The 15,977-nt window shown below is 31.9% G+C and overlaps 5 protein-coding genes across 7 annotated transcripts in view; 3 read left to right on the forward strand and 2 right to left on the reverse strand.

Annotated features, from left to right (window-relative positions):
* The window catches only part of LOC130450266 (helicase domino), a 26,889-nt gene extending 24,738 nt beyond the window's left edge, over positions 1–2,151 (reverse strand). The window contains exons 1-2 of one of the 2 annotated variants that reach the window (XM_056788584.1): positions 1,789–2,114; positions 1,003–1,181 (exon numbers count right to left, since the gene is read on the reverse strand). In XM_056788584.1, coding sequence (XP_056644562.1) covers positions 1,003–1,170 — 168 coding nt within the window. In that variant the 5' untranslated portion in view covers positions 1,171–1,181; positions 1,789–2,114. Of the gene's footprint in view, positions 1–1,002; positions 1,182–1,788 lie in introns of both variants that reach the window. The other variant, XM_056788575.1, reaches the window with a different exon arrangement.
* LOC130450384 (protein phosphatase 1 regulatory subunit 14C) overlaps positions 1–15,977 on the forward strand; it is a 321,652-nt gene that overhangs the window by 118,849 nt on the left and 186,826 nt on the right. The window lies entirely within an intron of this gene.
* Positions 2,126–4,406, forward strand: LOC130450346 (DNA repair protein RAD51 homolog 4-like). Of its 2 annotated transcripts, XM_056788705.1 has the most exons (5): positions 2,126–3,079; positions 3,137–3,390; positions 3,442–3,557; positions 3,609–3,810; positions 3,865–4,406. In XM_056788705.1, exons 2-5 carry the CDS (start codon positions 3,247–3,249, stop codon positions 4,330–4,332), a joined length of 930 nt encoding a protein of 309 aa, XP_056644683.1. In that variant the 5' UTR covers positions 2,126–3,079; positions 3,137–3,246; the 3' UTR covers positions 4,333–4,406. The 2 variants fall into 2 exon arrangements, with proteins under 2 accessions (XP_056644683.1, XP_056644674.1); XM_056788696.1 differs by lacking the exon at positions 2,126–3,079 and having other exon boundaries at positions 3,135–3,557.
* LOC130450359 (zinc finger CCCH domain-containing protein 8) lies at positions 5,605–7,565 on the reverse strand. The gene is made up of 3 exons (XM_056788716.1): positions 7,118–7,565; positions 6,043–6,346; positions 5,605–5,985 (listed from the first exon to the last, which is right to left on the reverse strand). The coding sequence occupies exons 1-3, from the start codon at positions 7,195–7,197 to the stop codon at positions 5,776–5,778; spliced, it is 594 nt and encodes a 197-aa protein (XP_056644694.1). The 5' UTR covers positions 7,198–7,565; the 3' UTR covers positions 5,605–5,775.
* Positions 7,540–15,977, forward strand: part of LOC130450339 (protein-tyrosine sulfotransferase) — a 95,944-nt gene continuing 87,506 nt past the window's right edge. Inside the window, exon 1 of the mRNA XM_056788683.1 lies at positions 7,540–7,757. The gene's annotated coding sequence lies outside the window, so the exon portion shown is untranslated. The remainder of the gene's footprint in view (positions 7,758–15,977) is intronic.

Here is a 15,977-nt window from a genome sequence, read left to right on the forward strand (position 1 = left end):
AAGGCTTCTGGAAGTATAGGTGTCACTTTAATTCTCCTTTATAGACTTGTGAGGTTATCCATGGAAATTCTACATAAATTGTTTATCATGTTTACCCCGAGGGTAAAAATAAAGGTGTTCTGACACATTCTGCCAATAATGCATTTGTTCTCTAGTGGCAATGATATTGCCCAGACAAAATTCTAATACATTTGAATTGAATACAATCTATATGCTATAATTTTATATTACTACTCAATCCATAAAAACAATATATCCATAATCTATATCTATTATATTGATATTGGTTTTTAATTGTAATTTATTCAATCATAATTTTCCTTCTTCCTTCATTAGATAAATGGAACATGGATTAAAATAATTGTCAATACTGTTTGGATGGATTTTATTCAATAAAAAATTAATGATGAAAACATAAACCTGTTGCTTTGTATTATGACCATGCATTAGATTACATCACATCAAAAACTCACAACATTCACCAAACTTTTTTCCTATTATTAACAGTAAATGAAATGGAATTTCAAATACCACCATTAAATGTGTAACCAGAACTGAAGTGCAGACTGGTGAAGAAATTTGATAACACCACTACTATTAAGTTTATCTAACTTTCAAAATATGTTTTGGACCTTTAAAAACAGTTTCAGGTTTATGGTGAATAAAAATAATGCTACAAATTAGTTTTCTGCTGATAGTTCTGTGCTAATTCAGTCGAAAATTTCATGCAACAGAGAATGTGCCAAAGAAAACCCACAAGAGCTCAATAACCTTTGTCGCTTAAGCAAGATTTGCAATTAGGTTTACCTTAATTTTGCATAAATGTTTATCAAAGCAATCACATAATCAATATTTAATCAACTGTCAAAAGTTCAAATATATAATTTAATTGGCAATTTTACAATTTTTCTACGTTATTTTGCCAAAGTTATATATTATTATAAGCATACCAGCACTAGAATAATATTAGAAATCAGAAAAATAGTTGAAAAAATTACACACCTGTGCTAAGGCTGGCATACCATGTGGTTGATTTGTTAGCACATACTGTCCACTTACAACCCTTACGGTCGCACTACTAGCAGCAGGGCGCTCTGCCATGGCTCGAAGGCCTTGGCCTTCTCTCGGGGGCAGAGCACCCTGCCCTACCCCCGGAGTTTCGTCACTCATCTTTGAAATGTCTGAAAGATAAATAACTTCGTACATCACCTATTTTCTGATTATTATCTTGATACTATTTTTATCAGATTTGATTTACACAATTTTCAACTCAAATGTTTTTAAAAACAGACATTGTAAAATAATTATTCATATAGGAAATGTATATAACGAAGCAATTACACTCAAGGTGCTACTAGGCGTAAACAAACATACAAACTTGAAAGATTATTTGCTGACGTAATGATGACAAAATTAAACTTTCCTCAAATTTGGCGGTAAACAATAAAATAAAAATTTACAATAAATTTTAAGTGATTCCAAAAACTCACTGTCTATTATAAAAAAAATTTTATATAAAACACAAAAATCAATAGGTTAAATCCATGACGTAAAATTATATTGACTAGTTTACGTTTTTATCTTGGATGAGTAAACGAGCTAGATAATACTCGAACGTTGAAAAATTTTCGTCACAAAATATACTGAACATAATGTATAAATCAACACAAAATTTTGTTATGTACTAACAATCAAAACATATACAATTAATTTTACAAATTTACAAAGTTTTAACAAAGAAAATTTCAGAGACGCCATCTTGAGACTATCAAGACCGTCGATACTTACCATCATGTAATCACAAAATATTCACGTAAAAGTTAGTCATCCGATTCGAAAAATATAACTATTAGATTAATTAAGCTTTAAAGTACAATTAGGTACTTCACGTAACTTGAAAATTGAAAGATATACTGGTTTTAACCATTTTACACGTTCAACATTAACGACGCATTAGCTTTACATGACATGGCGACACAATATCCCATTCCTTGAAAAGATGTCTAACCAGTCCAATCTGCAACGCCTAGTAAAAATTAATGATACACATGCGCGAAGTTAGTAGTGTCCATGCGCAAATCAATCGAGAGGAACTTTGCCCAGGATTGACAGGTGTTGCCAGCTTAATAAAAATATTACGTATTATTTTGAAATGATAAAAGTACATTATTACGTATAAGTTTGTTTCCAAAATCTGATAAATAATAACTATAGAAGAAAAAATGATTAGTAATTTGTTTAAAAATTTGAATTTGATTAATTTTCTACAATCGAATTAATGACCAACACACCGGTATACACAGCACAGTCCACAATCAGATGTTGCCAAATACTACTTTAGTTAAGGACATCGCACATGTTTTCAAACTGAAAATTGCATATAAAGCGAAATTGTAGAATTTGAACTAATCACAATTTTCTTTGAATTTGTTAGTATTTTGTATCAGATATAACGGTTTGATTAATAGCTGAAATATTTTGTCAAAATATTTTATTTCTATTATGCAATTATCAATACAATGATTAGTTTCTTCAATTTCATGGAAGACAACCACTAATATTAATCAGGCACTTTAGAGAATTTTATTATCGCCGATATTAATAATTCAAATACTCTGTAGTCTGAATTCATTGGCTATATATTTTATTGGTGGTTGGTTTATGGTTACTTGCACCTTTCTAGAGATGGGCTTAACCAATTGTTTGTTGTACTTTTATTCCGGTTTATATAAAACTTTGAATTCACTACATTTTTAATTTGAGTTATAAGAAACTATTTATTAATAGCTACTTTAATGATTTCCAGATAAGGATTGAAGTAATTTTAAAATTAATTAAAAAATCAAGTAATTTTAGGATAGTAACAGGAAATATGTGTCTAATTATTCGAATAAAGGAAATATATTTATCTAAGTTCATTCAAAGTTAGTCAACTATTATTTTATATATACATATGTTGTAATTTCGTCTAGATTTTTCATAAAAAATCAGTTTAAAACAACAGGTGAAAAATGACGTTTAGATCTATTTCAGACCTGAAATCAATACGATTTATATTGAAAAATCATTCATTGTATTGGTACGTTATCTACTTACTTACCCATCTCTATATTTGTTATTTATGGTGTTTTATTAGGTATGTTCTGATGTAAGATACGAAGCGTTTTTAGTATTGAAACGCAAACAATGATTTGCAGACTTTACATTTAAATTGTTAGAAAGTTTTTGATTTGTATTTTTAATACAATGGACGATTTGTCGGCCAGTTTGCACACTTATTTGAATACGGATATTTTGAAACTCTTGAATGAAGCTCAAATTATTACTGTAATAGATTTTATGAATTGCGAAACTAAGAAGATTGAGAAGATAACTTCTTTAGCACTTAAGGTAGATAACAAAGTATTAAAATTCTCAACACATGTAATAAATATTTTAAAGGAAATTTTAGAAATTAGAAAGGAGCTTTTGAAAAAGTATTCACGTTTAAGAAGCGCATTTGATTGTTATCAAAACATTTTATACGAATTTGCAATAATTCCTACAGGTGTTGAAAAGTAATTCAATTAAATAAACAAATTAATAAATTGTACATATTGAGTTTTTAGGTTGGATTTATTATTGGAAGGAGGCTTGTGTACAGGGAATATATATGAGATATGTGGATTACCAGCTTCAGGAAAAACTTTATTTTGTTTAACTTTGATTAAAAATGTAGCTCTGTCTTCTACTGATGAAATAATTTATTTAGATACAAAATGTGATTTTTTAGGAATAAAAATGAAACAGATGTTATCATCTTTGAACAAGGTTCAATTGATATTTATTTGAAATGATATTTTAGTGTAAACTGTATTTTTTTAGGAAGATTTAATATTGACTATGAACAAAATACAAGTCGCCAGAGTTTTTACAAAAAATGATTTTCTTGGTCATTTACTTACCCTGAAACATTCCATAGAAAGCGGATCATCTACCAAACTAATAATTATTGATTCTATAGCTACTTTATCATTTCAGTCCTCAAATCAAAACGATAATAATTCATTCCTTTCTTATATAGCCAGTATTTTGCATTATCTAGCTAAAGAATACAATATTGTTTTTGTAATAACAAACTTGATAACTTTATGGAATGACGGAGATTTTAAAAATATAGATGTGATGAAAGAAACGATCGCTTGTGGAAGTTATTGGTATGGAGTTCCTAATGCAAGAATTTCTTTGAAGAAGGAGAGAGGAGAATGCAAAATAACTCTAGTTAAAGCAGTGAAATTCGTCCCAAATATTAATTCCTGTTGTATTAAATATACCGATCAAGGATTTGTTTAAACAATTATTGTTAGAAGTTTTATTTCATTTTGTAAATCGATATATTTTTGATATATAATTGTGATTTTATTGTACATTTGTTTTATTCAAAAATATTTGTCATGTTTTATTGTCTATTCCTACCTTGAAAAGATTCTAATATCGCTATATTTAAAAAAAGCAAAAATGTGTTCCTAATGAATATATTTTGAGGGGAGATTTACATGAAAAATGAGTTTTTCAATATGAAACTAATTGTATTCAATCAGTGGTGGATCTAGGGGCGAGTGGGCTTCAAGACAAAAATATTTGCGGGCCCCCAACTTATTCCTTGTCCATTCAATGAAGCGAGTGTACCTTAAGAGAATATTGATAATTTTCTAGATGTCAAGGTTTGTATTTCCATAAAAACCGAGGTTTTTATTATAAAAAACTTGTATACAATCGGTGGTAAATCTAGAAGCTAGAGAGCCTCAAGATAAATATATTTGCGGGCCCCTAACTTATCCCTTGTCTATTCAATTAAGCCAGAGTGCCTTATGGTTATATTTGAGATTTCCTGGATTTCAAGGTTTGTTTTACTATAAAAACCAAGATTTTCAATATAAAGAGTTTTATACAATCAATGGTGGATTTAGGGGCGAGTGGGCTTCAAGACAAATATATTTGTGGGCCCCTACCTTACCTCTTGTTTATTCTAAAAGTACTTTGAGACATTTTTCATAGGCAGATTGAGTATGATGTAAAAAGTAAGAAAATAAAAAAAAACATTTCGCATTTGGAATTAGAACTAATACAAAAACAGTATCATAATAAAAAATAAAACGTCTGTGAAGATTTCCGGATACTCTGGAACTGGAAGGCGAGCTGTGGATGAACTAGGGCAGCTTTGATGTGGGGCACTATAGATAGGATATTTAACTGCCATATTTTGGCAAAAATTTGGTTTTTCTAGATTTGTTGAGGTGTTTGCTATATGTAGCTACCTCAGCATTATAAAGTTGCTAGAGGAATTAGAATCAACAAAATAGACTGGAGAACTTGAAAAATCGATAAAATAGTAGGCAATGAATACATCGTCTGATTGATTAGCCCCCAGAGGTTTAGATGGAAGACAAGCACTTTCCTAAGAGAATCACAAATGGCAAAAAGAGGCAGACTCTCTTTACAAAGACTTATAAACAATGAATGTGGGAGGATGAGGAATGTTGGTGAAGAACAGATTAATTTGGAGGCGAATTGTCGAAAAGGCCAAGATATGGGTATGAAAAACACTAATTAGAACACACCAAATAAGTTTCATCAATGTGTGAGTGTTTTAATGTGATATAATTAAAGAAACAATATACATGATTGATATTTATTTACAGTAGAACACAATCTCCATTTTTTAATCCATCAAAGTGCTTGTATCTTATAGACTTTAAAATTTGTACTTGATAATAATTTAATCTCAATTTTGCACTAAGTCTTTTGATCTAAATACTGTTTCATAATTTTTTTACCAGGGATTAATCCTTGTGTTAATCCTGGTCTCTTCCTTTTCTGTTTATTCTTTGTATTTCCTTCTTCATTGTCAGATCTTTCATCAGTTGTTTTAACAGGTTTTGATTTCATTCCACTGAGAATATTTTCACAAACGATGGAATTATTAATTGTAACTGCTTTTTCAACCTGCAATAAGAAAAAAAAAAGTGTATTTGATTATAAACTTTCTCAGAATTATGATACCTCTATTTGCTCTTTTGTCTTTTGGATATCTGAATCATGTGCGTATTTACATTTATGTCCAAATCTACATCTGCCTTTTCTATAATTCCAACAAATTTTCTTGCCGTTTATAATAACCGTATTGTCTTTTGCATCTACCATTTTCACATGCTTTTCCAAAATGGCTTCTTTTGCATTTTCTGCTTCTACAAATGGGTTTTTGAAAACCGAAGTCTTTGATAATTTATTTTGTAAATCATTAGAGGCTCCAAAAGTAGGTGTAGGTAGTTTAGTTTTGATGTTAACTTGCAATTTCTTTATTTGTCTGAAACATATGACAGCTGACCCATTTTTTACAAAATTGTAAGTAATTAAATTTAAAGGGATTAATGAAAATTGAAAATAGTGTAATTAAAAACTTGAGTCATGCAAAATAAAATGAGTTATGGTGTATATTTTAGGGCAATGTGTTAACTGTTACTAATTATCAAGTTTTTCTTATTATGAATCATCCAAAAGTGAACATAGATACTAATAGAACATTTTGTGATTTTTTTCAATAAAAACTTGAATACAAATAAATTAAAACGAGTTATAATGTATATTTTCAGGTAATGTGTTACTTATCAACAACTTTTTCTCAACCTGAATAATTGAAAAGTAAATATAGATAGTAATTAAACTTTTTTTGATATTTTTATATAAAAACTTGAATCCAAGCAAATTAAAGGAGTAATGTAGTATATTTTAGGTGTTTATTGTTATTTATTATCAACTTTTTCTTATTGTGAATTATTGAAAATTGAATATAGATAGAAATCGAACATTTTGTGATTTTTTTAACAAAAACTTGAATCCAAGCAAATCAAAATGAGTTCTGATGTATTTTTAGAGAATTTTCATAATTTCGCTTTGATTTTATTGGCATATTATACTTCTATATTCGCTTTCCACTATATTTTCATTATTCAATTTTTAACTCTTTATTCTGTCGAGTTTTATTTAATTTACGATCCCTATTGAAAAAGTGAACTAAACTTATCCATCTTTAGAAACACCTGTGGGTAAATAGATTTGAAATTATAAACGTACTTACATATTTTCTCCTTCCGAATCACTAATTGAAGAACTAGACGAGCTAGGACTTGATGAATCATAATCTGGGACCAAAGACATGTTTATACACAAAATAATAATTAATATTGCATTTATTAATATCTTGTTTACAATCCCATCATCAATCTCGTCAATATATCAACTACGTTCTCAATTTGACCTCTTTTCAGCTGTCATATGTCAGCGAATAATACAATTTATCAGGATAGTAGAATGATATATCATTAGATTTGAATCTATTTGAAATCAATAAATCTGTATTTCATCATATTTACGCTATTTTTGTTACATTTTATCGTAGGATCTTAGATATTTGAAAAAACTTTTTTATTCACTATTATGTTACCAACTAAGAGAACGAACTATTCTATTCTATTTCACTACTGTCAATTGTCAACAGGTATTGTCATTTTCAAAAAGCCAGAAAGCAGATGACTTCGGTGTGAAGAGGTACATTTTCGCTTATCCTCTTATACGATCATCGTGTGCGTGAAAGTTTCGTGTTTACGAAAATCGAGAAGGGAATAATTTGTGTAAAAGTAGAATATAACGTATAAAAAATATGTGTTAAAGTGATTATAATCAAGCCTATGGTCTAGTTTAGTGTTCTCTTTATTGTGGTACGTACAGTTTCATATTTTTCCTAAGAATGTCAATGTTTACTTTCTAGTTGTACGGTTTTTCCTATATTTTAACTTATCAATTTCATTATTGTGTAAATAACGCTTGTCTATAACTGTAAATTATTATAATACATGAAAATTTTTAATGAAATCGCATAATATTGCTTATGTTGGCATTTTTTAAATATAACTGACAAATTAATATATATATATATATATATATATATATATATATATATATATATATATATATATATATATATATATATATATTGTTTATTTTTATTTGTTATTACATTCTAGTATAATATTTGCAATTTAAAAATGATAGCTTAATTTTTATTCTTTATCAAAACCAATTAAATTGGTCTAATTTTAATGTTATTTCCATGGGTCATTTAACAGATAATTTGGATTAGGTCACTATCTTCTTTAATTATCGAAATTTAATGGTTACAAAAATATGACTGTTTTACATTTTATCTATAACTTTTTTTGATACCCACATATGTCCAATACTTTCTAGTATTGATATTCGTAAGTTTAAAAATGTTTTTATTCACTTATAAAGTGTTAAGTATGTTTAGGATTTACATCGATGATAAAAATCTGTATATCAAAATGATGAACTGTATTTACTTCACTTTCTTTATTTACTTATGAACTAAATATAATTTCATTAGTCACTTAATCGCGCTAGTTATTCTAAAAATATTGAGTAAATTATCTTTAGAGTTTCATGAATCCAAAAAAAATTATACAATTAGAAAGTAGAAGAGTTATTATTATAAAAATTTTCATATATATTAATAATTTAGTTAAATTTCCCATTCCTTACAAATTTTAGTATAAATCAAATCGGAGAACTGAACGAACTTAATTTTAAGCCGAGCAGTGTATATGATGATGTCTACCGAGTAGCAGAAATTGCTGATTTCCATCTTGGTGTCAAAAAATGTTTCCTTCGGATAAGACATTGTTTTGGTGGGATTTTTTATATTCAATATATTGTTTTCATTGAATTTGCGTATAAAATTGTTATTTATCTGATGAATTATGTATTTTAAGTACCTATATACTGCGTAATATAATAGGATTCATAAATATCTAAACGAAATTACGAGGTCGATCACATCGTAACACGTATGATAATTAGATGTAGATGTTTTAGAGTTGCCGCAATACCAAGTAAATATTCTATTCTATTCAAAGCGATTCTCACAAAAAACTAGAGCTAAAAAGTAATAAATTCACAATTATCATACTAATTAATATCTTGATAAACAATCCACGAAAGTCTGAGATACATGAACGTGCTCTGCCCGCTCTTTCCATGACCTACGTTGTAGTCTAAACAGTGGATAGTTTCACTGGTAGCATTCAGTCCAACTCATATGTTATGTTATGATTACATCATACATTGTGAGCTCAAACTCTACAACTTTTAAATTGAATGATTTACGTAAGATTTTTCGATAAGTTTCGATTGAAAAAATGCTATATGTGAGATAATGCTAATTTAATTGACCAACTTATGGAATCAATTTCAATAGGATATGAAAGTTCATATGATTCTGATTCGATTTGGAAGCGCCCTCGTATGAGCAACTAAAATCGTCCGTCGGCCATATCTCAGGATCGGATTATATTGTGGTGTATGGTTAGGTTGAAGGATAACGCTTACGTCTTATGCCGATGATTAATGTAACTAAAGATTTACCCCAATCCGGAATATAGTTTGGAAAATAGACATCTTCTACATCACCTGGTATATAATTACACACTTAATAACAATTTACGGTCACGTTCAATACATATAAACATATTAAATACATACGAATATCAACTATATATATATTACTTCTATTTATATTTACTAGCGGACACGACAGACGTTGTCCTGCATAATATTTCACGCGATTAGAATATAAATTAAACAAAGTAAGAAATGAAAGACAAATAATGTAATAATTTCATTATTATTTATTTCCTTTAAATCAGTAATGTTCGTTAAATTTGATCTTAACGCGATATGATGAACAATATTTTTAGTCAATTCCCGAGGAGTATAAATCAATAAACCAGAAATTCATTCAAGTCGATCCAGCCGTTTAGTTGCAGTAGAGATAAATAACCTAGATACCGACATCAGCGCCATCTGCCGGGCTGATTTGTATATCTAAACCAACCAGGGCGCCACCTAAACGCAGACAAAAAAATTCATTCAAATCGGTCCAGCCGTTTAGGAGGAGGTCTGTGACATACACACATGACTAATAATCTAAACTGATTTCTTTGATGGTCTCTGTTTTTTATTATCTAAGACTAGTAGTGAAACAAATCTTTGTTTAATTGTTTGTTTACATAAATTCCCAAACTAACTTTTAATTGTTTAATAATATTATGAACGTAATTTTGGTTTCTATCAATCTAGGCTTGCGTCGGTTCAACTTAGTTCATATTGGCTTTTTATAACTTTCGGGCTTAATAACAACCACGGTATTATAGCTTAAGAAAAAAAGATATAACATTAGTGGCTCCGAGAACCACGTCAAAATTATTTTCAGAATTTTAGGTCTATCACTAGAGAACGTATTTGAAAATATAAGAAAAAGCAAATTTTTTAAAAATCCACCTGATTCTGTGGAAGTTTATATGCGATAATCAAATTCTTCAATAACTTCTGCGCATTTTTTAATTGTAAATGTTTAGTCTATCTCTTCAAATAAGATGTGGGGGAGAGTGGGAACCTTTTTATGAAAAAGCGCCTGTAAGTCCGGTTCTGCTTAGCCGATTTTTATAAACTTAATGTTGTTTGGAAGAGATTTTGTCCAGCAATACATAATACATATATAAATACTAAGCAATTTAATTAGCAACGTGAATGCTAGAGGACGTTGCTAGGACCGCTTAAAGCAAGAGATCTTCCGATCTTCTTAAAACGCTCCAAATTTTCATTTCAAAACAGACAATTGTGGTTTAGATGATAGAATCGTGGCGTATATGGTAGAAAGAAGCTTTTTGGCAGTATGCAAGTGGATTGCCTCCAATAAACAATTTTTTATACATTGTTATCTTCATTTCTTACTTGTGGTTTATAGTTAGTGAAATAAATTTACTTTTGGTGAGTCAGTCAGTGGTTTTTCATAATTATTACGTATAATTACGTAATACGCCTCGTTGCCAAATTGTTCAGTATTAGTATAAGTGATCTTGATAATATTAACTTGAAGCTGTTAAAATATTTTTACATATTATACTGTTTTTATAACCGTATAAATCTTTCTATTTTCTATTTCTATGAGGTCTGGTCGATTTTCTAATAATTATAAACCGCGATTAAAAAGATTATACGACTTATAACATCTTGAATCGTACAACATTTTTTTACAATGCTGTTTTATTGATAGAATTGAAATATCCTGTTAAAGATATCTTTCAATCAAAACAAAAATCAACAATAGTAACCCAGAATATGTTTTCTTTTGTTTGGAATTGCCGTTTATAAATTATGAAAAGCCCTAATCCAATTATCTTCATATTTAGACCGCTTTCATGCCAAAATTATATTCTCGAGTCTCGTAAAAACGAGATCCTACCCCCGAACATTCATTATTTCGTTTATACGTAACGAATGCTTAGGGCACATGGATTTAATCGAAGAGAATTGAATTGAATTGAATCAATAATGAAGGTTGGCCCGGCTTGAGTTTTCTTCTTCAGAAAATGCACATCGAAAACTGGTCCGAATGAAAGGGGATACGAATCGGACGACGGAATCAATTATTTATGCTTTTGTTGGTCGCAGATCTGCACGTATCCCAAGAATTTAAATACATCGAAATTAGGGGTTTTCGCATTGCCGTTTTCGTCCTCTAGTGATTTCGAATTGTTTGTAGTTCGATCGAATTGTTCGTGATATAGTCCATTTTTATATACGAGAGAGTTATAAATCAAATTTTTAATGCAAAACGTACAGTCATTTTAAATGTTATTACATAATAATCCAAATATTTTAGAAATGTATCCTTTATATGATCCTTTATTGGTCTGTACAGAACAATATAAAACGGTTTGGATAGGCCAAAAGTCCTCTTTGTTGAAGATTATCATAAGGTTTTTTTCATTGAGTGTATTATTAACAGTTTAAATTTGATAGGGCCCCGTATTTAATACTCGATCCTTTCAAATCATTCACATTTATGTAAAAGGGTTGATGACACGGTGGAATTAGTTAGTAGTAGGCATACGTTCAGGATTTCCAATCGTATACTTTCCTTGAGTTCATCTACTGTATGAAGTCGTTTCCTCAAAGAAAAAATTACATGGTGTGAGGTCTAAGGAATCGCTCCGTTTCGGGATACCAAACGATTCGGGAAAATCTCATCAACAATATTCATGCTCACATGTGGCTTGTGGCTCCGTCTGTGACGAGGTTGAGGAATGAAGAATGATCTTAACATTTCCGAATTGCGCTTGCGTTCACGGTAACCAATTTTATTTTCGAAAAAGAATGAGCTTTTGATTCCCAATGTGGACATGGCATGTGCCTCGTCAATCATCTAGAAGCTGAGCACAAGATTCTCATTTTTTTCCACCATGCCCAAAAAAGTTTCGCAGAAATGCCGTCGGGCAGCAAAATCGTTTTCGTTCAATATCTGAACCAATTGAATTTTGTAAGGGTGATGGTGCAAATTTGACTTCAAGATTTTTCAGACGGCACTCTGCCGACGCGCTGATCTTCTTCCTTCGTGCGTTCAACTGGTTGATTGTGATTATCTTTAAAATGAGTACGCCGAGCTGTTACATAGCCACCGGTTTGGTAAAACTGTTTTACAGCAAACGTTCGGTGTTTCTTTAACCAGTGGAATGCTTGACAACTAACCCCTCCCATTTTCCATGTATCCATAGCTATTTAAAAAATGCGGGATTAACTGCCGCGCTCTGTATTAGAATCTCTTTTGGCAACTTCGTTTACATACACTAATTACCGAGTTAAAGAAATCTGTAATATAAGCTGCAGATGATTAAAATCACCATAAGGATAGTTATGGATGATATTATTAATTTCAACAGTGTAGTTTTTTTTCTACGTGGAGATTATTTAGCTTGCAGGTAACTCACTGAATCTTCTGTCACGATTCTGGTTTCCCATTTCTTGATTAAGAAAATTCAATTTCCAACTGGTAGACACTGAAAATTCGTTTCGTTATTTAATAGTAACCGTTCCGCGATGCAGGTGCCGAATTATGTAATTACGTAGGTATTATGAAAAGACCGGAAAGTTATTTAGTAGAACTGCGTCAGAATCAGTTATTCTCCCATTCCTTATAAGGTTGTTATATTTAATTGGTTCTGGCATTAAAATGATTATAATTTTCCATTGGGGCTCGATAAGTCGGTAATTCTTAGCTTCTGCCAAAACTCATATGTCATTTGACTCCCATCAAAACTTTAATGTTTGATAACTATCGATAACCGACTATCTTGTTGCTAACATTAATGCACTGCGACGTTAGGGAGCTTCACAACACTACTAGACTTACTAGAATCTCCATCATAACTAGTAGAAATCCGAAGTACAAGTTATTGAATGGTGACGTTCCAAAATCTGTTGTTATGGCCCCTCCACACTCTCGCGAGAATCTCGCTGAGAATTTCGTGGAAATTCTCGTAGTAGTGAGAACTTCTTTTGGGTACACACTCTCACAAACAAACTTCTCACTACAATTCTCACTTCAGTTCTCTGCTCGAAAAAGCAGGGTCCACACTATGCCGCGGTAGGCCGAGCGGGTTGACCCGGTTGGGCCAAGCCGGGCGGGTATGTTCAGGCCGGCACGACGTCCACACCGAAAACGAAGCCGACCGGGTTATTTCTACCTACATTATAGTTTCAACATCAAGACTGGTGACTTCGTTGAAGAGTACTTTTTAGAAGTTTTTTTTTAAAATGTACTTAAAGTGTTTTCAAAATGATTACCGACTATGACGTCGCTATGTCAGCCATGGCTGTGGTGATACTCGCTTTAAATCAGCCCCAAAAAAGACTTCAAAGATTTTGGATTCGCCCAAGCCTTAGGAGCGAATTAATGAAAGATTGTTTTTGGATGAAGAAGACCTGGTCATTCCACTCTATCACTTAAAATGAACAATAAAAAACCCCACTTAAACAAACTGAGTCGAAAATAAAATAATTCGTCTAGTTCGGTCGGAGGTTTAATTGTAACCGAAGCCGCTCGGCACGTCCCCACTCTATATTTTTGTTCGGCTCGACTCGGCTTCCTTTGATCTGTAACTACTTTATGCGGGTTGGGATCGGCACGGCCCGGGCCGGCATTTTCTAACCCGGCAAAGCCGCCCGGGGCGTCTACATCAACGCGGCTTAGGCCGTCCGGGTCAGCCCGCCTGGCCTACCCCGGCATGGTGTGGACCCTGCTTAACGATGGACGCTGAAGTGGCTAAAAAAGAAGATGATGGATGACAAGAATTCATCCTAATAGAACAATGTGAGTACTTTTTGAAAGGCGAGGCTGTGATCTTATCATATTCATTCCTTAATAATTAATTAGACGATTCCACGCATCATGGTTTTTAGTTTATTTTTGTAATCTTTGAAATTTGTATTCTATAAAACCGGTACCGCTTGAAAATATTCTAAAAACTTCAAGTTAGTTGGTCTAAGTTACGCTCATATTGATGCCTTGCGGTACACAACACAATCATTCAAATCGGCTACTAACTCGTTACTGACAAACATGCGAGCGTGGAGTCAATAAATCTTCTCGCCCGATGTCACGTCCCCGCGCTGTTCTCTATCTTTGCCGGAAAACAGCGCGAGAACTTGAGAAGAATACGCGAATCGGTTCCACATTCGCATTTCTCACATGTTTCTTGCGATATTCTCGCGAAAATGTGGAGGAGCCTTTAGAGGTTGGGAGAATTTTTTCCGCAATGGCATTTCTATAAGTTACTGAATGATCAACGTAGTCCTCGACGACCATCGTAGACTTCCATCCATCACGTCTTTTTATATTCGTAATATTAGCTTCTGATTCCGCTAGGAAAGGAGTTTTTTTATGTCAAAAGCAAGCAACCTTATTACATTCGAGTAGTTCAAGTGGTGCATACAGTTGAAATTCAGTATATTGTAGTTTTTGGGAAACAATTGGCAGGCAATAACTGCAAATCAATTAACGTTTGGGCGTTTACAGGCGTAAATGGTGTCTGGCTGTCGAGTAGGTCTTGCAAATAACACTGCTCTAGGTGGCAGTCAGAAAGAGCAGCCGTCGTGGTAGTATTAGTAAAACAGAGTCAGGTCAACAACGTTTCTTCTATGCTCTGAATTGTACAAGTTCTCTGGTCAACTATGGATCGCATTTAAGTCGATTCTGTATTGAGGCGAGTATCTTCAAGGTATGCTTGGAAGCCGAGCTCAAAATGTGCGAGCAAAACACCAAACGTGGACGAATCTAATCAAATCGTGTCATTCAATAAAATATGCGTTCTGGGTCATCTTCATTTTCTGCTACTAGTACTTTTTGATTAATCTTGTTGACGCTTTTTATGAGTCAGTCTATGATAATATTGAAGTGTGTAGGGCTGCGGCCGTCTCCCTATCGTATCTCGGTCTCTGGTTTTTTTTCTTGTTATATTTCTGATGTTCAATTCTTTAATAATATTTTGATATTTATGATCTATGGATATTATTTTTCTCCAGAATCTTCAATACGTTTAAAACCTACAAACATTACCCCTTGGAATCAGACAAAAATTCTTAGCAACAAATAAAATCTATAAAAGCTAAAACAGGGTTTAGACGTAACAGAAAAAGATGATTAGATAATGTAGAACAATAGCTGAAAAGAATGAAAGTTGGAATTGGAAAAACAAGACCAGGGATCGGACGAAGGGAGGCCAAGGTCTTCCTCCAAGGATTGTATGGTAGAGAGTAAATAAATTTGTTCAGTATTTCGTATAAGAACTGAGTTCGAGTTCAAATTTTTCGCATTAGCACCGCACCCTGTATAGTTTCCTTTCCCGTTAATGAAGAAATATCATTTTCCTTTTTTACCTTAAAAAAAGAAAAAATTTCGTTCGATATTTTCTATACTTGGGTCTCCGCCCTCGAATAATAGAGCATCGTTCATCTCGTCATTAAAAAGAAAACAACGGATGAAAAATAGTCGATACGACGTAGCTCCATTTCCGAATCGAGAT

The sequence above is a fragment of the Diorhabda sublineata genome, chromosome 1 (assembly GCF_026230105.1).
Source record: "Diorhabda sublineata isolate icDioSubl1.1 chromosome 1, icDioSubl1.1, whole genome shotgun sequence".
Classification (NCBI taxonomy): domain Eukaryota; kingdom Metazoa; phylum Arthropoda; class Insecta; order Coleoptera; family Chrysomelidae; genus Diorhabda; species Diorhabda sublineata.